The 22,778-nt window shown below is 35.8% G+C and overlaps 1 protein-coding gene across 3 annotated transcripts in view; it reads left to right on the forward strand.

Moving 5' to 3' along the window:
* htr4 (5-hydroxytryptamine receptor 4) overlaps nt 1-22,778 on the forward strand; it is a 93,403-nt gene that overhangs the window by 35,546 nt on the left and 35,079 nt on the right. For 2 of the 3 annotated variants that reach the window (XM_026281162.1, XM_026281163.1), the window contains exons 4-6: nt 3,588-3,788; nt 15,848-16,001; nt 20,189-20,745. In XM_026281162.1, the coding sequence (XP_026136947.1) occupies nt 3,588-3,788; nt 15,848-16,001; nt 20,189-20,745 (912 nt within the window). Of the gene's footprint in view, nt 1-3,587; nt 3,789-15,847; nt 16,002-20,188; nt 20,746-21,871; nt 21,966-22,778 lie in introns of all 3 variants that reach the window. The other variant, XM_026281164.1, reaches the window with a different exon arrangement.

Below are 22,778 nucleotides of genomic sequence, written 5' to 3' on the forward strand. Positions count from 1 at the left end.
TTAAAAATGGAGTCGTGCTCTGAACATTATGTCATGATGGTAGTGATAAATGTCTTAAAACAGGCGTCTGATCACTTCTCCAGCATCTCATCTTGTCTTTGACACACAATACACAAGGTTAATGGTTAAGATTGAGTGTACAAGCTCATCATTGTTTAAGAGTGTCTCTGGCAACAGTGTTTTTTTTTATTAGTTTAGCAGTTCAGCAGCTCATGGACACATACATAGCCATTTTGGGTTTCAATTCAATGGTTAATTAGCAGCTTGTTAATTACTCCTTTGGAGTCCTGCTTGGTTCTGGGAAAACTATGCAGTTGTTTTTGCATCAATGGAAGATGAATGAAGCTCGGAGTCCTTTATTAACAGAAATAGTCCATGTCTGACAGGAAAGAACAATGCTTGTTTGCTCAAGTTCCAGATCTCCACCCACACTGTATCATATCTCACCGTATCACCATCATCTCAGACTGTCTATAAAGTGTCAACAACATCACAAATGTGCATTTCTAAGGAAGCCACTAGTGTGGTTAGAGACGGATATGCTGTATGAGGCAGCCAGAAAGAGTTTTGTCATTATTTACACTCATTTCAGTCCAAACCTGTATGGCTTTTCTTCTTCTGTGGAAGATAAAAGAATGTATTTTGAAGCATGTTAATAACCGGCTTTGCAAACAAATATTTCTGGTACCCATTGACTTCCACTGCATGGATAGACAAAAAATATTTATTTATAATATTTAATGCTGACACAATAACCAAAAGCATAATTATTGTATTTTTTTACTTGCTGTTACAAAGTTACAACAACTAAAATAAGAACAAAAGTGATGCATGCCAAAGCAACTTTTATATTTTAATAGATATTTCAAGTATTTTAAAGTTAATTAGCTGCACAGATGCAGGTTTCTCAGACTTGCTGCACTAGGAAGAATAAATAATAGGTTTGCATTATTTGAACATTTACCCATTTAATTAACTCCGTTGTTGTTGATTTCATTATCATTCTTATAATGTCAAGATGAGTTTGTTAGACTCTAAATGATCAGTTGTTTTTCTTGCTCTCGTCTATGTGTAGTGAAACTGTTTTTTTGGGGGGGTGGGGGAGGTAATAAACATTTAACAATTTGAATTGAATTGATTTAAATAAAAAGGCTTATATGCAATGTTAGGGGTCAGTAAGATTTATTATTATTATTATTAAATTAAGCTTCATTGATCAAAAGTGAAAGTAAAAACATATAGGATTTTAGATTTCTATTTATCAAACTGTCCTGAAACACCTTCCATAAAAATATTTCCTCAGCAGCAATATTAGAAAGATTTCTGAAGGATCATGTGACACTGATGAATGGAACGTTGATGATGAAAATACAGCTTTGCATCACAGAAATAAATTTTATTTTAAACACTATTAAAAAATAAAATAAAGTAAAAAATCCTAATAATATCTCACTGTTTTTACTGTGTTTTTAATCTTGGTGAGAATAAGAGGCTTCTTTCAAAATAATAAAAAAACAGGTATGTTCCTTTCATATGTTTGTTTGTGTATTTGTTTCATGTTTCATACGTTGCATAATGGCAGATTTTTTTAAAGATCATTCACATTATTGTGTATCCTATGAACTCTATTTTACTGTGAAGAAGAGAAGAAAGCATTTAGAGAGCTCGGTAAATCTGTTGGTTTCTGATGTCTCTAAAGCCTTGGAGGCAGCGCTAGGCTTCTTATCTTCTCAAACGTCGTGCCACACATCATTTCATACATTCCTTCCTCTTTTTCACATACTATACATCCCTCTGGTTTATAAATTTCTTATCCTGTCTCATACCGCCCAGATTCTTTCACTCAAAGGGCATGTTTCCACTCCACCAATGTAATGCTTTTCTGAAAATAGAAGTAATGGGAAAAATAATCAACATTTTTCAATGTTGCTAAGAAGACCCAAAGATCGAGTCACACGGCAAATGTTCTGTCATGACGGTAATGAAAAACACCTTTAAAATAGGCTGCCCTCCATAGGGTCAAATGGAACATCTGGTGGCATTTTGCTTTAATGATGCATCAAAAAGGGATTTGTAAAAACTGACACACTATCTGATGGCGTAATTATAAATTGCTTTTCATTCTTCAAAATTGGCGTCAAATGTGCATGAAAACCAATCAGTGCCCTCTCTGCATTCTTTCAGACATGCATATTGTTGACAGGCAGCTGGTGGTATGCAGATTTTATGCCATGTTATGGTTACATGAATGATTTGAGCCTAATAATGCTTCTCAGTGAGCTATATATAGATCTGTGTTCAGAAGCTCAAGCGAGAGTTTTATTACTCATTAATAAAGTGCCCAGAGCTCTGGAGAGTCTCAAGGGGAGCGAACATTATGACAACCTCTCAACAACGTACTGTACCACACACATAGCACATACATCTTCAACCGATATCTTATTACTGTTTTCTCCAAGCAACTGCTTTGATAATGATTACTAATTTCTGCTCATCAATAACACATCTTATCTTGCTGCTGTGTTTACATTTGTTATTGAATTTAAAGGGGTAGTTCATCTACAAGTGGACAGCTTTTATAAAACATCCGTAGTGATTTTGAGCCCACTTTCCTATTCCTTTTCCCTTAAAATTTCCAAGAAGAGATCATTTGAGTCATTCTAATTCAGGGAACAATTCAAGTCTATGTGTCCGAGTCCATGCTATTCATATGTTTTGATAATTATATTTTGTGCGTTCATATATTTTGTGCACCTTGTTTTCAGTTTGCTCGAAAATGCCTTTAAATTGTTTTTTTTTTTATTTGTTTCTTAATTGCAGTTTTTGCGATGTCTGTTTTTTAATTGAGTCTTGAGTTTAAAATAATAAGATATTTAAATTAAATATCAATATTTTAATTTAAATTCAAAATCTAATTTAATAAAAAAATTTAAATAAATGTATAATTTATATCTATATTACAGTTAAATTAATATATCTAAATCCCTTTGAGTTTAAATTACATTTTCTTCCAAATAAGAAACCATTTCGTTTTAGTCACTGCGTTTTGTTTAAATACGGAAAACATATCCCAGTTTGGGTTTTTGTTTTTATATTTATTATACATGATACGTTTTAGTAATATCACACAAGCAAATGTGCAGTTTTCCTAAATATCAGCATATGAGCGCAATCTCAATTTTTATGACAGTTAATGCTGAGTGAGTTACATTTTTAAGATACTTTTTTTTCTGTTTTGCCAATGAAAATATTTATTTAAAATATTCATCTCAGTGCAACACTGTGGTGTTTCCTTTTTTTAAATGAATCATTTATGAGTCAGTGATTCAGTATCCATTCGTAAGGACAGTCCCTTACAAATTTCTATATCATTTCTGAATCAGCCATTTTGAACAAATTGTTTGAATGAATGATTCAATAGTTTTATTGATAGATGATAGTTTTATGAACTGAAACCAACAGTGACTTCCTGTCATACTGTATTGTTTTTACACTTTTTATGATGTGATGTGTAGTTATACAATTGCTTTTTTTAAGCTGAATTCATAAAAAGACAAATTAACATATGGTTTTTGTTTCCCCTGCAGGAAAATCAAAACCAACTACTTCATCGTCTCGCTGGCGTTTGCTGACCTGCTGGTGTCAGTGCTGGTGATGCCGTTCGGTGCCATAGAACTGATCCATCAGAACTGGATCTACGGAGAGACCTTCTGCCTGGTCCGCACCTCTCTGGACGTGCTGCTGACCACCGCCTCCATCCTACACCTGTGCTGCATCTCTCTCGACAGGTAAAAACAAACACCCTTTCATTTCAGGACTCTCCTGAGACGTCTTGGTTGCAGATGAATCAAGTGCATTTAATTGAAATTCCGTGAACGTATAGTCTCGACACATGACTGCGGATGCTGTTGTCATGGCAGCCGTAAATTGTGTCGCCACAGAGGACTAGCACTTTAGAGTTCAGTTCTGCGGACTGTGTAGGGATGCTGTTTCCATGGTGATCTGTGTGCGGCCACACAAAGTCCCTTGCCAAGTAAATCATCCATCAACACTGTGATGACGAACCTCATAAACTCTTAAAGTCGAGCAACAGACAAACGGCTCAAAATAAGTGAAATGTAAAAGACTGAGAAGCATCTTGTTGCTGGACATTTTAGAATTTGTAAATAAAAGTTTTCAGACTAGATGAGCACTGATGGTCCAGAGATTATATGAGAGAGAGAAAAAAACAAGTCTTTTTTTAGGCACTGAGAGTTTAAGAAAGATTTTTTGTTATAATCAGTGTTGACAGTGCTGCATTTTCTTGTGGAAATTGTCTAGTTGCTGATAAAGTCATTAATGAAGAAATAAGTCTGGAGCTGTCACAAACCCCTCGTGCACAGCTATGACACAGCGCTGCGCACAGGGCTATTGTTTCTATAACAGCTCAGTTTTATCAGTTCGTTTGACTTTGGGTTGTTATATATCTCACAGATTTCTGCTCGTTCTAAATCAGATATAGATAAAGTAGCACATTAAAGATTACATTCATATGAATGAATGCATCAGTGAGAGGGATTGTGTGTGTGAATTATTTCTACATGGCAGCATTCAATTAAAAATTTTGATTTATACATTTAGCAGACGCTTTTATCCAAAGCAACTTACAGTGCATTCAGGCTGTCAATTTTTACATATATCATATCATATCATGTGTTCCCGGGAAATCGAACCCCAACCTTGCACTTGATAGGTTGGGGGTTCATCTCTCTAGTAGTAGTGACACTGTGGGATTTAGTTGTTTAGAAATATATGCTTGAACTTTTCAGTTTCTAAGCAATTTTATTGAGAAATCACATAACATTGACAGTATATTTCCACGCTGAATGATTTTGTGTGCGCGAGAGCTGCATGTGACGTATGATCTACTGTCTGTTCAATTTCCAGCATCCAGTAATATAATCACACATGTTTACAAGCGTAAATGTGGAAGTCTTTCAGATATTTCTTATCCGGTTGCGCCCTCTATAGGACCAGCGACTAGTCGACGTCAAGCTTAATGTGTCATGGCAGAGCATTTAAGTCGACTAGTTCGATTAATCTGTGCAACCCCTAGTATACAGTATACTGCATTGTTGTAAACAGACAAAAAATAAATAAATAAATGTTATAATAAATTACAAATTTTATTAGTTTTGACATAAGCACAGTTATATCATTTGTATATAATAAAGCTTTTAATAATTGTATTAAATGAATTAATCATTTTAATTTAAATAATACACAATGAAAATATAATATAAAAAATATCAAGGTTTTATGTTATAGAAACATCTCTAGACATTTGTTTAAAATATATATTGAAATGTTTTGTATAAATTAAAATATATACCTCTTTTTAGAAAAGGTGTCCCCTACATGTGTATTTGATAGCCCAGAAAAGATGCATTTGTTTTTATGCAAAGCAACTTCCCTGAACATCCCCTTGAGCAGCCGGAGGTTAAGTGCTTTACTCAAGGGTACAGTGGTGACAATATAGATAAACAATTTTTGTTGTTTTGCTTGTTTATGACAATATACAAAAGTCTGTAGGTTTCATAAATGATTATTGCTCCTTGTGAAATTAAAAGTTGTTTGTTAAAGTGTCTGTAATTCCATCTATCGCTTGTTTCTTTTAAAGAATTACTGTATAATATCTGCAAGAACGAACAACAAAGAAATACAGAAACCCCAAGACGAGCAGTTTTCATCAAACCTGCCATGTTTTTCTCAGTCTGAGCTTATCTTTTTTCTGTGTATAACTTCAATTGATAATTCATCTAAACTCTATGAATGGGCATTCAACTGTTATCCGTTTCATGCTTTGACATTGTATTTACTTTCTGGCCTCGTTCCTGGCGTCGGAAGCAAACACTCCATCTTGAATAATAAAAGGAGAATATAAAGAGGTGCTCAAATGTGGTTTAGTGTCTCAAGCGTCTTGTGTGACACTGGCACATTGTGAAGGTGCTTCACTTAGCAGTTTAATAAAACACTAAGCCTTAGTTAGCACTTCCCTCTGGCGTGAACCACCCTTTCAGCTCTGGCCCTTTACCCCAGAGTGATGCATTAGACCTCAGCTCTGATATTCAGGTTGAGCTTTGAGTGCTCAGCTTCTTCCCTGGTTTACGTCACTCGGCCCCTGAAGTCACACGGACCGCCTTCCAGTGCCTCGCTTGTTAAAGGGTGCATGAGGACAAAGCGAGAGGAGGGGACACATAATATTTGGTTTTCTCCTTTTTCGTTTAACGTGTATTTCTCTATCTCTCTCTCTCTCTCCGTTCTTTTTTCTGGGCTCTGTTTCCAATGTTGCAATCTGTACATACTACTCTTAGCTTCTATATCTTCTAGTAGCTTTCTTAAGGCATCATGAGCTGCATTTGATGCAATGGTCATTGTGTAAAAACTTATTTAAAGGTACAGGTTGTAGGACCTGCCACTAGAGGGCGCACTATCAAAACAATAACAATCGTGTGGTTTGATGACGTTAAGAAGGAGCGTGGGATGATGGGATTTGTTGTCTTCTACCCAACTGCTGATAGCCATCAATCAGACGGAAAGATAAATCATGGATTTAACGCAAGTTCAACGATTTGCGCGAGTAGATTAAATACAAAGTCAATGCAAAGACACGATCAGACTATGGATCAGATGCGTCCTCGCACGGGTCTAGAGACGCGATGCCCCTCGTTTGGCGTGTATGCTCCATAATACTAATCTTGTTGATCGTTATAATAACATAAGTTTTCTGTAAAGATACGAATCAAAACAACTCAAACACAAGCGAGATCGGTGTCTCTTTCTAGTTGAAGTTTTGTCGCGAAGCTACTTCCGCATTTGTCCACACACTGTTGTCATGTGGTTACTACGTCAGTAAAGGCGCTAACAAAGAGTAACTAACGTCATTGACAGGCGACTGCACTGCCCCGTGTCACTGTTTAGAATGGGAATGTTCTCATGATTTACAAGTAGTTGAAAACATTAGAGATATTGTTAGTAAACACCTGAACAAAATATATAACACTAGCCTAGTGGTTTTTGGATATTTTACTGCAGATATCTTACAAATTGTACCTTTAAAGGGACAGTTCCCCCAAGAGTGAAAATTCAAACATTTAACCCACACTCAAGTTGTTAGCCATTTAATATAAATCAAATAAATCGTGGCAATCAAAAAAGAAGAAAAAATTGATGCTTGACTTTAACTTTTAGTTGAACTTAAAAAAATAAATACGTTGAATTTTGTTCAATTAATTTGAAGAGTTGAGGTAAAGAAAAAAACATAGGTAAGAAAAAACATATATGCTGGTATGACGTTACACTGCACGGAGTAGAGTACAGCTCATATATGTAATCTCATATTTATGTTACATAGATTATTTATGTTTAAATATGCTACTGAATGTACAGACAAGAATTTATGGTAAACTAAAATATACTTTCATGTCATTCCTACTGAACATTGTGTGTCATGTATTTTTAAATATATTGTCACATGTCTGTAATGATGAAGCTGCAGTTTAGTACTTAAGTGTAATATTGATTAGATATTGCACACTACGGTTCAAATTATAATCAATTATAACAAAATGTACTGTACTTGTTAATTTTACATTATTATAGTGGCATTTTATTAATTCCCATTACATTAAAATTATATTATCTGCAAGTACAGTTTTTAAGATTTGAAGTAAATGTGCACTTATTTTTCACAAGAGATATTTCAGTATAAAATAATTTCATTTTAGACAGAAAACTAGAGCCATCATATAATGCGACATGCAGAAATGTATTGGGTTGTATGTAGTCAACTTCCAAGACAGAGCTCCTGAATGGAACAAAAGGAGAAACTTAGCAGAATTTCCAAGCTGTCCTCTTCCCAATACTGAAAATAGAGGTGACCAGTGTCTGTCAATCTCTAAAAACAGTCAAAAAACACCATATACACATCAGAGTAACTTGTGCAGTACATACGAAGTCGTATGAAGTTATTTGTGTGGTTATTTACAAAAAAAAAAAAACTTTTTCATTCAATTTATCTTGTTTTCCACAGAAGGTCTTTTAAAAAAGTAAATGATGAGAAGAAATTATTTTGTACCTTATTAAACCTATGAATAGGTTAATTAATAGGCCTTGATTTATTAATAGCTATGTGGCAAATGTTTTTCCGTGATTGTATGAGGGCTGTAAAAATACAAATAAAATCATAGGAAGAGGTTTTTATGTTACTCTTTTCATTATCTCCGTGTTTCTGTTCATTGTCTTTCCTGTTACTATTTATCACCTCTTGCATTCACACTCCACCTGGCATCTACTGCATGTGATTTTAATAAGAACATTAATATTTTCCTGAGTGCGCAGGAATGAAGAGGATCCAGTTGACTCGGGTACAGGCGGCACTTATTACAGTCATGAATCTCGTGAGAGGAAAATGGCGCCCATTCCAGCTATTTCTCAAGTCATTTGCCCTTCTGAGTTTTGACAGTGAAGCTGGCCGGGTGTTCTTCAGGCGCTCACTTAACACATACAGCAGTAATAGCCATGTCATCTCAATTTAGATTGTGTGAAATGCACTCCGCCTTGTTCTTAAAAGCTGTTTTCTCCCATGTAATTCTTCTTCAGCCTTCGGGTTAGTAGCGGTCTCTTTTCATTTCTCACTCAAGCCTCACGCGCCGAGCAGCATGTGTTTAGAGTCTGCGATACAGCACGAGTCTCACTATTGATTTTAATGCTTAATTTAGTACTCTCCATTATGCCTCCACTCATCTGACTCATTCTTATCTGAATACTAATTGTAGGTGCTCGTTAGCGGTGTTATTTGTGCGTCAAGAGCCAGCACTTATACATGCTCTAGAAACTTCCATAGTTCTTCTTGATAATTGCTTTGTGTATCAGCAGGTGAGAAATTCATTGTAGTCTTCTGGGTGACTTGTGCAATATACACGATAAGCAAGGTCATATACTTTATGGTGTTATAAACAGGTGCAGGGAATACAGCATGCACTAAGCTGTCCCAAAGGTTCAGCACTTACATTGTGCTTGCATCAGAGTAAACCATGCAGAAAATGACACACACTAGAGTCATGGCACAAAACACAATGTCAGCCTGCCACAGTTACCTTTGCCTTGTGGCATAAAGTAACTGAGAAGCAAACCTGCAATTGATATTAAAAAAGGCAAAACAGCAGCTGATATTAAAGAGATATTTCATGCAAAAAATTTAAATACACCTTATTTTATGTATGGATGTGTCTTCTGGTGACAGTATTTTCAGTCCTTGTTGTAATTTCTCTTCACAGAATGCATGTACAATAGCTTTGTATGTCTTGTCACATGTGTAGGTTTGTTAAATTTTTCATTTGCACGAATAATCCATGGCTATGTGCATAAAATGATTGCACAGTGTCAAGGGTGTAGGTTTGATTTTGGCATTGGTGGGGACATAACAGAAGGCAACAGACATTATTTGTTTTCATCAAAATTATTGCTAGGGACAATTAAGTGGTCACTGGATATTAATAGGGATATCTCGTAGCTTCCCTACTAAATTCTACACACCCTTGAAAATCATAACAAGTGATATCTGACATTGGAAAATATAGTTCTCTCCTTAAATATGAAGAGGTTAAACAACATATTAATGGACAATCCAACCAATCATAATCAATAATTTAGACCTGAGTGTATGTGTCTGAGTGTCTGTATGTCTATTTAGACATTTGTTAATGAATCTTGGTAACTAAATCTTTCTAAAATCTTGTCAGTAGTTAACATTGTAATTAATGTTAACCAACAGCTAAATATTGAAGCTATTTAGACACACATTTGTTGGAATTGGTCAGATCAGTGTGTTGCTTGGTGGCGATCTGGCTTGTTTGTCTTCGTTATGATGCCATATACATTTTTTGTGTTTCATTTTTTATTTTTTACGAAAGCTTCGAGTTATTTATTTGTCATGCTATATGTGCAAACATGCAAGGGCGTTGTTGAAGCCATGCTCTTTCATCTATTGACTGCTGCCATGTGTGTATCCTGTCACGAAATGCGGTTGAAAAGTCCTATAAGAAGCTAATAATGTGATTAAGGTGTGTACACGTCTACACTGCATGACTTTACCTGCATTAAAGTCATCAAAATCTCTGTTTACATGGTCCATTCCTAATCAGAGTATTGTCTTAATCGTGTTTAAATCTGAATATTGTTGTCCATGTTAACGTACTGAATGTTGAAATGCAACTAAAATGTAATTGTCAAGTTTTGGAATGTCTGAAAAGTGTGCCATACTATATATTACTGCACTATACTATACTGTCAGCATAAATCTTGCATAATAACAGCCCAAGTAATGTGCTGTCTATTATGTTATGCAATAAAGGTTAGAGCAATAAAAGATATTTATAGTTTTGACAATGAAATATCACTATTGTCATGCATCTTGAGGCTGAACTTGACCTTCAGCTCTCCTTATCCTGGTCCGAAAGCCACTTTTAAAGTTTTTTACCAGTAATTTGATCCTCCACAATTGACTGCATTGAGGCCACTAGAATCAATACACGAATCAATCAATTCACAACTCACCAAAAAAAGTGAAATCTTGCTAAACGTGTAGTTTCCCTGCTGACTTCAGCAGCATGGAAGAAAGAGACGCAGATGACACTACAGAAATGAAATGTGCCGCACCTGATCATTCTCCACACACAGAACAAAAGAGCAACAGGGGAGCTGTCAGGAAGTCTTTCAGCAGCGGTTATGAAATGCTGCGCAGTGGGACTGCAGTGTTGTTCCTCATTAAGCTGATGCATTCCTGTAAGATTTCATTCGAGGTCGTTATCATTTAAATACAAATGCACCCTTTAGTATGTGTCATTTTTATTGGCAAAACAGCATGAGTGTGATACTTTCCCCTTGTTTCACAGCTTCCATTTATTTTTAGAACAAAGAACTTTGCTCTTTTCTGTCCTAAATTTTATGGGACAACAATAAAGATTGTGGGTTTTCCAGACTTATTTTACTGCCAGCAAGAATGGTCTTTTTCAGTATATACGGACGTCACATAGGCTTTATGTCCAGACTACTAGATCTCTAAAGCTACTTTGACAGACTAGAGTCTTTATATAAATAGTTTATAAACTTTATAAAACTCACTAAAAATAGCCACACTTCTCTCACTTCTCTGATGCATTCCCATTCCTCCATTTATGAATGAAGCTTGAATCTTGAAAGAGCTGTTGAGAGGGAAACGGTCAGCGGAGGCATGAGCCTGTGAGAGCAGTGATACAGGTGGCTCTCGTCATCAGAAGTGTGTGTCTGTCCGGTCAGCCCAGATGTTTGCTTTTCATTTGGCTGGAGGTTAATTTCTCCACATCATATGCTTGTCCGATGCCAGCAAAGCTTGGAATTGGATTTTCACGCACACTTTCCTGATGCTAGACCTCAAGGAAACCCGTTTGCACGACTGAACATCCATACATGCTTCGGGAGTTGTGCAGAAACTCACTTCTGATTGTGGATTCTGATCACCGGTCTGATTTCATGTCTCTGATCAAATATAAAACCAGTGGGGACCATATGGATGACAGTGCTTCAGTGCTTCTTGAAATTCAGTGTGTTTTCAGAGGAAAGCCACGCGATGGCCTGATGGGGCAGGTGATCAATAATTCCTTGTTTCATTTTTATTACATTTTTTAATTACCTAAAAATGTTAACTCTATGATTACAGAAAATCACATATATGACCAATGAGACGAAGATTTCGGGTCTTTTTGTTATTATTATTTTATTTTACTTTATTATTATGAAAAAAAAAAATTCATATAGGGAAGGCATATGATTTATCCCAGTAAAAATTAAACAAATAGATCCTTTTGTTTTAAGTGGCTCCATATTGTAATTTACAATGTAATTTTTGTGATTACTTAATTGTCTCACACTGTTTTTATGTTATTGTCTGGTTAAATAAAAATAAAAGAATTAAATCAATTTTCAGGTTGATAACAATATTTATGTAGCGAAAAAAAATATATATCCAAAATCCCCTCCGTAAAAACCTTTAATTCTAATATATCAGCAAATGAAACAAGAATTTTGAACCTGTCTGTATGTTCTGTAAATGTATGCAAATTAATGCACATCTAATTAGATAATGCATCAATTCCACATACAAACAACATTTCAGAAAACTTGTAATATAGCATGTGTTCGCAATTCTTAACATAAGCAATCAGCTGCAGAAGTATGGTGATATCTGTAAAAAAAAATGATTCACCAAGAGTACATGTTATCATATCTTTGAATCTTACGTGTAGTTGATCACTTATTTTATTCAAATAAAGGCTGTCCGTCCCTCGCCTCAGGCACCGTGTGAGTCAGAGCCGACACTGTTCATTGGAACTATAATGTTGTCTCAAGCCTGCCTGCTTTTTTTCCACTGCGATTGCTTTCATCCCTTTAGATAGTGCTTACAGGTGCCTCGGTGAGAAATCAATACGCTGGTTGAGCACGTACACAGAAGTGGCTCTGTGACATCCATCTTTGACAGGGCTGTGGTTGGCAGAAGCACCAATAGACCATGGCTGACAGTCAGCCCAAGAATCGCAAGTCTTCCAGCCAGAATTCTTCTCAGCAGATTGGATGTAGGTGTGAAAGGCCGAGCGGTGGTAATCTGTTTATCACTCGCTATTATCAGCCAGAGATGCACATGAAAATATAAGGACCAAATCCCTGAAGACATCTTGGGCATGTGATGATTTTAATGAGCAACTTACATATTGTTCTTCATGCCCTAAAGCAATTGCTGTAATTGTGTCACTTCATTTTAATTATGTTTAATTTTATTAACACTGGCTGAAGTAAATGCATCCATCCAGAACAATAAGAAGCCCATTATGCTTATGTGTAGCCTTAGTTATGCTGTCCCAATTCAGCTCTTTTGAGAAATGGGAACACTCTAAGAGAGTGCATGACTTTTATGGTGGGCCAAAATGATCTAATTCAAAACAAGGCGCTGTGTAATTAAAAGGAAAAAGCTGGTGCATACAATCTTCAAAGTCAGACATGTTGGGTAAAGCTGCAGAACAATGAAAAACTAAGTGGACTATTTAAAGCATTCAAAACTTTGCGGTTAGTAATTTATTTATTTTTGAATTAACAATTTTATTCAGCAAGGAATGCATTAAAATTATCAAAACTGACATTTATAATGATATAAAATATTCCTAATTCAATGAAACACTGTTCATATAAATGTTCTGTTCATTAACAAATCCTGAATGAAACAATCACGGTTTATACAAAAGTATTAAGCAGCTGTTTTGAATATGAATAATAATCAGCAGCAAATCAGCATATTAGACTGATTTCCGAAGGATCATGTGACACTGAAGACTGGAGTAATGCTGAAAATACAGCTGTGCATCACAGGAATAAATTACATACATAAATTCGAACAGAAAACAGATATTTCAAATTGTTATAATATTTCACAATATTGTTGTTACTGTAATTTCTATTAAATAAATGCAGCGTTGGTTAACATAAGAGACTTCTTTAAAAAAAGAAAAAAGAAAAATTAAAAAATTGTACCCACCCCAGTCTTTTGAACAGGAAAACATAGATCCTTAAAACTTATTTAACTGTCCCAACTGTAAAAAAAAATGACCAAATGTGCAATTCGGAGAGGGTCCAGTGCTGGATCGCAGCAGAGAGTCTGACACAAGCTGGGAATGATTTAAGACTGTGAGTAATGCTTGCTCAGTGCTTCTGACCTGCTAAAAAAATACTTCCTCTCGCTGCTGCAATCCTCCTAAGCCCTAACCTTCCCAAATTCATTACAGAAGAGATATGTGAGTCCCATTCAAACGCCCCAATATAAAGAGTCAATCAATTGCATCAGGGCGTTATTTGGGGACCTACTGTAATGTTAGCATGCTAGTGGAGTTATGTTGTCAATTAGACACAACAGATGACTCAGAACACCTGTTGTGTTTCCAGATAGGTGAAATGTGTCATTTTTACACCACCAAATGGAATCATAAAAACTAAATTTCAACAATTTGGACATGCATTGATGCCTTCAAGCACGATAAAACCCAAATCTGACCTGAAGGGTCAGAGGCCATACATTGGGTTGAGCATGTTGTAGCTCTTAACATGCTGTGGTGAACACATGCTTGGGTTAGACTGTATGGCCGGAGGCATGCATGTAAACAGGAACCTCGACACACATAGACTGAAGCTTTGACACATCTGGGTTAAAGAGAGAGAAAAAGAGAGACCTGTCCCGTTTAGTCAAAGGGATTGTGAGTAAAGTCTGTCCTCTCTGTCTTTGAGATAGCAGACTTACCTGAACATGCATCTTTGACAGCCACAAGGCACAAAATGTTCATCCGAAGCTCTGCTCACGATGTGCTAAAGATGGCAAAGTGTGAGGCTTCGAGTGTGATTGGAAGTGAAGGGCGAAAGGTGTGTAAGGGGTCAAGATCTTTCAGCGTATGGTCCTTAAATCTTCAGTTCTTCAACAAGTCACAGACTGTTTCTATCAAGCAAAAATATGACCCCTGGAGTCTTAAGTCGCTGGGGTATATTCTTAGCAAAAGCTATGTAGTTTTATTTTTTTATGCCAAAAATGATTAGGATATGTATTTCCTACAGTATTGTTTAGCAATATACATTGCTAAGAACTTCATTTGGACAACTTTAAAGACAATCTTCTCAGTATTTTGATCTTTTTAGCACCCTCTGATTCCAGATTTTCAAATAATTGTATCTCGGCCAAATATTATCATATCCTAACAAACCACACATCAGTGAAAGCTTATTTATTCAGCTCAATTAAAAAAATCTCAATTAAAAAAAAAAAACAATGACACTTAAGACTGGTTTTGTGCAGGTCAAGGATTCACTTAAATCTTCACCTTTATTTTTCCTCTCTCAATCTGAGAGTAGTTTATTTAACAGTCACAAGTTTCATTTTTTTCTTAACCCTATTTAAGGTTTCCTGTAGAGACCAGTCAATCTTTTGTATTGCATGGGGGAAAAATTGTAATAGAGCAGTGTGATTTTTTGTTTTTAATAATATTTCTTGTCATAGACTATACAGCACACACTATTATTTAGAAGTGTACATTCAGTACGATTTCCTATAAAAATATTTATTCCGCAAGGGATGGATTAAATTGATCAAAAGTGTCAGTAAAGACATTTATAATAAATAAAGATTCAGAATAAATTCTTTACAGGTCTGGTTATGCCGTTGTGATTCCAGAACTCTTTGGCAGCTCAGAATGTTAGTAAAAGGCATGCATTTAGCAATTTTTCGGACTATACTACAGCATATATTTATATATATATGTGAGCATCGAGTTTGAGGAGGAGAGTCCAAAGAAACAACGCTGTCCAATATTTTGAATTTGGACTGCATTACGTCAGCTGCTCGCTGTCATTCTTACACACTGCACTTTAGAGTCATTTTATCGATAACCTTACGCTGATTAGAAAAGCAGATCAGAAAGGTTAAAAAGCTCTAGCAGCTTGACAGAATGTGTTTCTTCTGAGTCTTCCAGATGCTTGATAGGTTGATATTTTGTAAGTCAGGGCCACTGACAGGTCATCATTCTTCAGATTTTTCAAGGTTGTCGTCTTTCACATGCATATTGAAGATGCATTTTCCAAGAAAATGTACACCTGTGGTTGCACATTAATATTTTTAGCCACATTTATGTACAACTAGCAGTGTATTATATACAGTTATATACAGTTATTTCATCTTAATTATTTCGTATGAACTACATGAATAGTATTCAACATGCAGTTTCTTTACCTTTGCTTCTAGGTACTATGCCATCTGTTGCCAGCCGCTGGTCTACAGGAATAAGATGACACCACTAAGAGTGGCTCTAATGATCGGAGGATGCTGGATAATCCCGACCGTTATTTCCTTCCTACCCATAATGCAAGGCTGGAACAGTATTGGAATAAATGATTTGGTGAGTCACATCCATCTGATGGTCGACTGTTTGTGCTGATGAGGTTTGTGAAGGCAGTCTGACTTTGATTCTTGTAATAATGATGTTTCTTTGATTCTCTCACCTTGCAATCAGGGCAAGCGTAGATTATTAAAATGCCCTTTAAAATTGAGTGATAATGAGGGAAACGCATGCATAGTTTTTTTCAGGCATCTTCTCTGCTTTCTATGCATTTTGCAAAAGGCAGTTATGCATCCATGCATAGAAGCCAAGCCACTTTGCATGTTTCTAGGAAAGCAATTGCAGAATGTAAAGACCAGCTTTGAGGGGTGGGATGATTGAGGAGAAAATTAAATGCCACAGTCTCAGGTAGGGAACTTAATCCATTACTTACCAGTAAACAAACAAAAATGTCCCTGGGTGAAGATTGATGCATCATAATAATCACGCTGGAGAAAGGAAATGTTTTTCTCTTGTGAGTTTCATGTGACACCATTTCTGTTATCAGTCTTTGGTAACTGACCAGATGTATTAATACATCTAATACATCAAATTGAACTGAGCACAAAGTTAAAATAAATAGATGTGGCTACACAATTAATTGAAATAAAACTGAAATCATGATATAGCACCTCAGTGTGGCTTCAAACATTTGAAAATTGAGAATTTAAGACAGATTACATAACTGTTTACATCTTTTCAGCGCTAATTCTTTACTGCATGTCTTTATTAAATCCTACCAGAGCTATTTTAACCCCAAAAGACGGTTTGCATTTTTTTTAAAGAAATATAATACTACTACTGTTAGTAGTTACATGTAACAGCATTACTTAATTTAATTACAAAAAAGTAACAGTAATCAGTTATAGTTACTGAGAAAGAAATATGTGTACTTGTTAAAATATTAATGAGCAAAGGGTGTTACATTTGTATATTTTCATGCGCATACACGCGCACACAATTTTGATAGATTTTTCTCCCAAATTGCATTGACTTCTCTAAAATAAATTGATGCACAAATGTTTAGTCCTTTAGAGTTTAGGACACATGGTTATTTGATAATTGTTTAATTTCCTTTCTGGATTTATATGCTTGATTTTAGACAGAAGATGAACTGTTTCTTTCCAAGGCGCTGCATATGCAAATAATTTAAACTATTTTATGTTATGATTTTCAATCTGTATTTAACCCCAGAACACTCTCGAAGACTTCTGAAATCGGATTTTGTGGTGGCTGCAGTTTAAAATGAAATGATCATAATGTTAATTCAAGTGATGAAGGATTTGGAAAGTCTGACATACTCTGTGTTATGTAACACAGTAAAGTTAACCCTGCCTGCTTTTAATGTTTGAAAATGATTAACAGTTGAAAACATCTATTAGAAAAGTAATCAAATGTAATCAGCTGCACTAGTTTAATAAAGTGATTGAAATCATTTCACAAACATTTGAAATGGGGTAATTTCTGTTTCCAAAGTAACCTACCCAACACTATAATAATAATACGAACTATGATATATGTGCAGCCCTATATATTTATATACAATTTTAAAAATTACAATGAATTAGTGTTCTATTTAAAGTAAATAGTTGGCATTCTGGAGTATCTTGTGTTGGTTCACAAGCTTTACATTAATGTCTACCTATAGTTCACATGTTCACAGATGTGAATGAGTCAAGCTTTCCGTTCAGCCAAAAGCTCTTCTCAAAGGAACTAATTAGCAGTTTGATAATGAATATAAACGATAGCATGGGCCGAAGTCCAGCTTATTAAAAAAAAGTCTTATACTGATGATGAGAGATATGTTTGCAGTTGATGAGTTTTTTATTATTGGTAGTGTTGGTGTTGGGTGTAGAGCGTGGAGGGCTCAGTGTTATGATTTGAGAGACGCAGTTGAACAGTGATTAATAGCTCTCATCATGGCACTTCTCTCTCTCTGTGGATCAAATCAGCACTAGGCTGTTTGTTAAAAATTATAAAAATGGTTTTTGTGTATGTTTTTAATTTATGATCCTTTCTGCTCTGGATCAGATAAAATAACATCTATAAACTTCTCTCATCAAGCTCTATTCACTTACAATGACTATTTAGTCTTAGCTATTGTTCAAGTTAATTGTGGGGTTAACCACTGTTTTTCTAATGTATGTCACTAATTGCACATTAATTAAATACAGTAACATTTCTAACTGGAACATAGTTTAATGGGATAACAGTCTGACGTTGTTCTCTGTGTTTTTTTTTTTATGGCTTATCCAGCCAATAACATATGTGAAGCATGCTTTTATATAAAGATGTTTCTATTTAAGATGTGCACGTTTGGGGTCAGTAGAATTTATGTTATTTAATGTCTTTCATGCTCACTAACGCTGCATTTATTTGATGAAAAATACAGTAAAAACTTTACAATTTAAGATAACTATTTGCTATTGTAATATATTTTAAAATGTAATTTAATCCTGTGATGCAAACCTCATCAGCAGTTCAGCATCATTGCTCCAATCTTCGGTGTCTCATGATTCTTCAGAAATCATTCTAATATTCTGATTTGCTGCTCAGCATTATAAATGTATGTCTTGTACTTGTGGAATCAATTTAACGCATGCTTGCTTAATAAAAGAATAAAACTTAAAAATCTTAATGACCCTAAACGTTTTCTAAATCAAAGCTGCTGCTTTTAAACAGCACTGTCTTTATGCTTTGCATTACATGAAGCCTGCAGAGCTGATGAAAGCATGCTAGAGACTGACAGACACTTACATCTGAAGCTGTCAGCGTCCTAGAGAGTGACGTCACTGTCTGTTCACACTGTATGGATTTAATGAGTTGGATGTGCATGTTACTCCCCAAAATAACCAAAGAACAGTAATAAGCATGTATGAAGAGTGACAACTCTTAAATGTTGTCATAAAGATGACATTCATATAGAATTATAAGTGAAGGTCCAAGGTCATCACACATGATGCTTTAAATGACTTTAAAATCTTTCCACACTAGAGGACATCATGCATCAGAGGCTGAATTTAATGTGTAATTAATTTACTAGTTACAAACTTCATGCCCTTAACATAGTGCCATACATCACATGATTTGAATGCCAAGCATGTTTTATTAATATGAAGTGCTAAGGATTAAAATAGTGAATTTTGGGAGCAAGATATTTACAGACTCGTGCCCTCTAGCCAAGGTTTCGTTTACACCTAAAGGTGCTTGTGTTTGACCAGATGAAGTATTGTAAGTAGTCACCTCTGCTCTTAATATGTCTCCTCAAATGACTGTTCCCTGAAGCCAAAGACACACGGAGTTGAATATTAATGAACGGACACAGAGGGAGAAGCTGCTGAGCGCTGAAAACTAGTGAAAGAACATCCTACACTTTTAAAAATTAAAGTTCTTTATTGGAATCTGCGATAGAATCTTTAATATTCCATTTCACAAAAGGTTCTTTATGGTGGAAACCAGTTCTTTAGATTCTTTCAAGTCACCTTTATTTATATAATGCTTCATACATTTTGGAAACACCTTATTTTCTGTTCACTTTAGACATTCTACTAACTTTAAGTAACTTTATCAACTAGCAGTCATTGGAGGATTAGTAGACTGTCTGCTTAATGTCTGGTAACATTTTATTTTGATGGCATTTTAATGACTATAAGTAACTTTGCAAGTGCATATCAACTTATTCTATTCTTATTCTATTCTAATGAGGGTTAGTTGAAATGTAGTTACTTATAGCAAAGTTACTTATTGTAAGAATATCAGAATAACGTGTAATTTAAAATACAGATTGTTTCTGTATTTTAGCTTCACATTAATAAACTAAAAAAAAAAAAAAATCAGTGTGAAACTAATTCTTTTGTAAATCAGCTTTAGAAAGAAACACAATTCAGCAATTCAACTGAAAATATGTTTTTTACATGGTTCTTTGAAAAATTGTTCACTGGAAGGTGCTTTGAATAACCAAAAATAACAATAACGTTTCTCTATGGTTCCAAGAAGAACCTTTAACATCAATGGAATTGAAATGGAACTTTCAATTGCACAAAAGGTTCTTTATTGTGGATAAAAGTTCTTAAGATTTTAATAATTCTTTTTGTTCTTCAATTGCTGAGAAAACCCGTTTTATTTATTTATTTATTTATTTATTTTTAAGAGTGTACATTCTTTAGTGTGTGTGTGATCTGAATGTGTCAACATCCCCCTCTTGACAGATAGAGAAGCGGAAGTTCTCTGGAAACTCCACGGTGTGTGTGTTTATGGTGAACAAGCCGTATGCGCTGACCTGCTCAGTCGTGGCCTTCTACTTACCGCTGGTCCTGATGGTGCTGGCGTACCAGCGCATCTATGTCACGGCGCGAGCACATGCTCGACAGATCAACATGCTGCAGCGTGCCGGAGGAGCAGGGAACGCGAACAGCGCGGACCACCAACGAAACCACCGCATGCGCACCGAGACCAAGGCGGCCAAGACTCTGTGCATCATCATGGGCTGCTTCTGCCTGTGCTGGGCCCCTTTCTTCATCACGAACGTGGTGGACCCCTTCATAGACTACAGTGTTCCTGAGCAGCTGTGGGTGGCCTGCCTCTGGCTGGGCTACATCAACTCCATGCTCAACCCCATCCTTTACGCCTTCCTCAACAAGTCCTTTCGCCGTGCCTTCCTCATCATCCTCTGCTGCGGACAAAAGCGCTACCGCCGACCTTCCATCCTGGGCCCTGGAGCGACCTGCACAGCCACGCAGATCAACGGCTCGACACACGTCCTGAAGTAAGTGAGACTAGTGTTATATTTACCAATGTGGTTCTGATGGAATTGCATTTTAAACGAGAACAGATTGTGGTCAGAAACAGTAATGATGCGGTGTAAATCTCATCAACAAAATCAACCCAGGCTGATTGAAAATATACGACCGTGAACCACAAAACCAGTCATAAGGGTGTTTTTTTTTTTTTTTCAGATTTATACATATAAATAAATAGATTAGCTGAGATACAACTATTTTAAAATCTCAAAAAAATTAAATATTGAGGAAAATTGCTTTTAAAGTTGTCCAAATGAAGTTCTTAGAAATTCATATTACTAATCAGAAATTATGTTTTTATATATTTATGGTAGGAAATTTACAAAATATCTTCACGGAACATGATCTTTACTTAGTACCCTAATGATTTTTGGCATAAATTAAAAATTGATCATTTTGACCAATTTAATGTATTGTTGCTATTGCTACAAATATACCTGGGCTACTCATGACTGCTTTTGTGCTCCAGGGTCACATATGTGCTTGTGGCGTGTTTTGTGGCAGTTTCAAAGTGAGAGTGGGACTAAAACGTGCATTCAGTACATAACCGTGTCCATGTTTTTATTACACTGGTAGGGGCAAATATTGTAGTGTTTTTATGTTAGTTCAGGTATGCATTTCAGCGGTTCATAATTCACATGTCCAGGGAGTGTCGCTTAAAGATTAATGCTCTATCGTGTAGGAAAATAACACATCCTCTACACCAAACCCAACATTAAAGTTACCCGATAGCACTCACAAAAGCAAAAGTTTGAGCTGTTTTGTCAAACTGTAGCTTCACAGTGTTTATACCGGAGTGCTTCTTCTCAAAAGTGCAATAGCATATCACTTGAGCTACCAGGCAAACCTTAGAAAACATGAAGCTGTATATGTGATGCTAATGTTCAAAAGTATCAGTTTTTAAATCTCACAGCATTTTAAAATTGTTTTGCAGTCATATCAATATATTAGTGCGAACATAGACACATTTATGTAGATCGAGGGTTCATTCCCTTCAAAAACAAACGTAATCCACTGCATCTTCAGCTGTCTTCAGCTCAGATGTCGGGAGTAAATGATGTCTGCTATGTTCATTATTACATCCTACAACAGAAAACCTCAATCGTTTAGGAGTCATTCTTGTCTACTTCTGCTCCGGCGGTGAAACAATGGCAGACTGATGACAGTCACTCAGGGCGGAGCTAAGGTAAGACACCAGTCCAGTCTGGGCTAAAACGCTACTGTCAATCAAACTATCGTGGGCGGGGCCTCTGAGATCGGCTTGATTTGAGAAAGGGGGAATCTTATCATGTTTAATCACAATGTCTTAATTCAAATTTTTAATAATTTAGTCCATGTAAATCTTACCCACAATCCACTGCAAGCTTGCAATCATTTTCTAGTTTAATGCCCACAATTCAAAACTCCAATCAACAAACTCATACATAAAACCAAGTGTTCATCCTACATTTTTTTCCACAATCCATTACACTTGGATGTACATCACCATAATGAAGGCTGTTAAAAAAATTGTATCGTAATCAGTCTTTAATTTGCGATGCTTTAAACCAACCCCTTTTGGTGTGTGCCTGTGTTTGTTTAGATGATGTGAATGCTGTTTTCTTCTGATGATGCAAATATACTGTGGTTTGGACCTGAAAAAAAAAGAAAAAGTAGTCCAGTGGGAACAGGGAGCACAATCAAACTTAAACTAGTATGAAATCACACTTAAAGGTGTTCCCTTTCAGTAAAGTAGAGGACTTCTAGATTGATTCATTCTCATATACCACCCCTTTTGGTTGTTTGCGTGTTGTATTGACTTATATTTGATGTTTGGTGGTCATCTGTACAAGTTCTTGGAGCAACGGGCTAAAGTCCATGTCACATTTTGTACACCTTTTACATTCACTGTCAGGTCTAATTTTCTTCCTTTGCACTACTTCATCTGACCTTTCTAGCTTGCTCTCCTCCTTGACCTAACAGCATTTACTCAGAAAAGAGCGCACCGTGAACATCTGTA

The sequence above is a fragment of the Carassius auratus genome, chromosome 14 (genome assembly GCF_003368295.1).
Source record: "Carassius auratus strain Wakin chromosome 14, ASM336829v1, whole genome shotgun sequence".
NCBI lineage: Eukaryota > Metazoa > Chordata > Actinopteri > Cypriniformes > Cyprinidae > Carassius > Carassius auratus.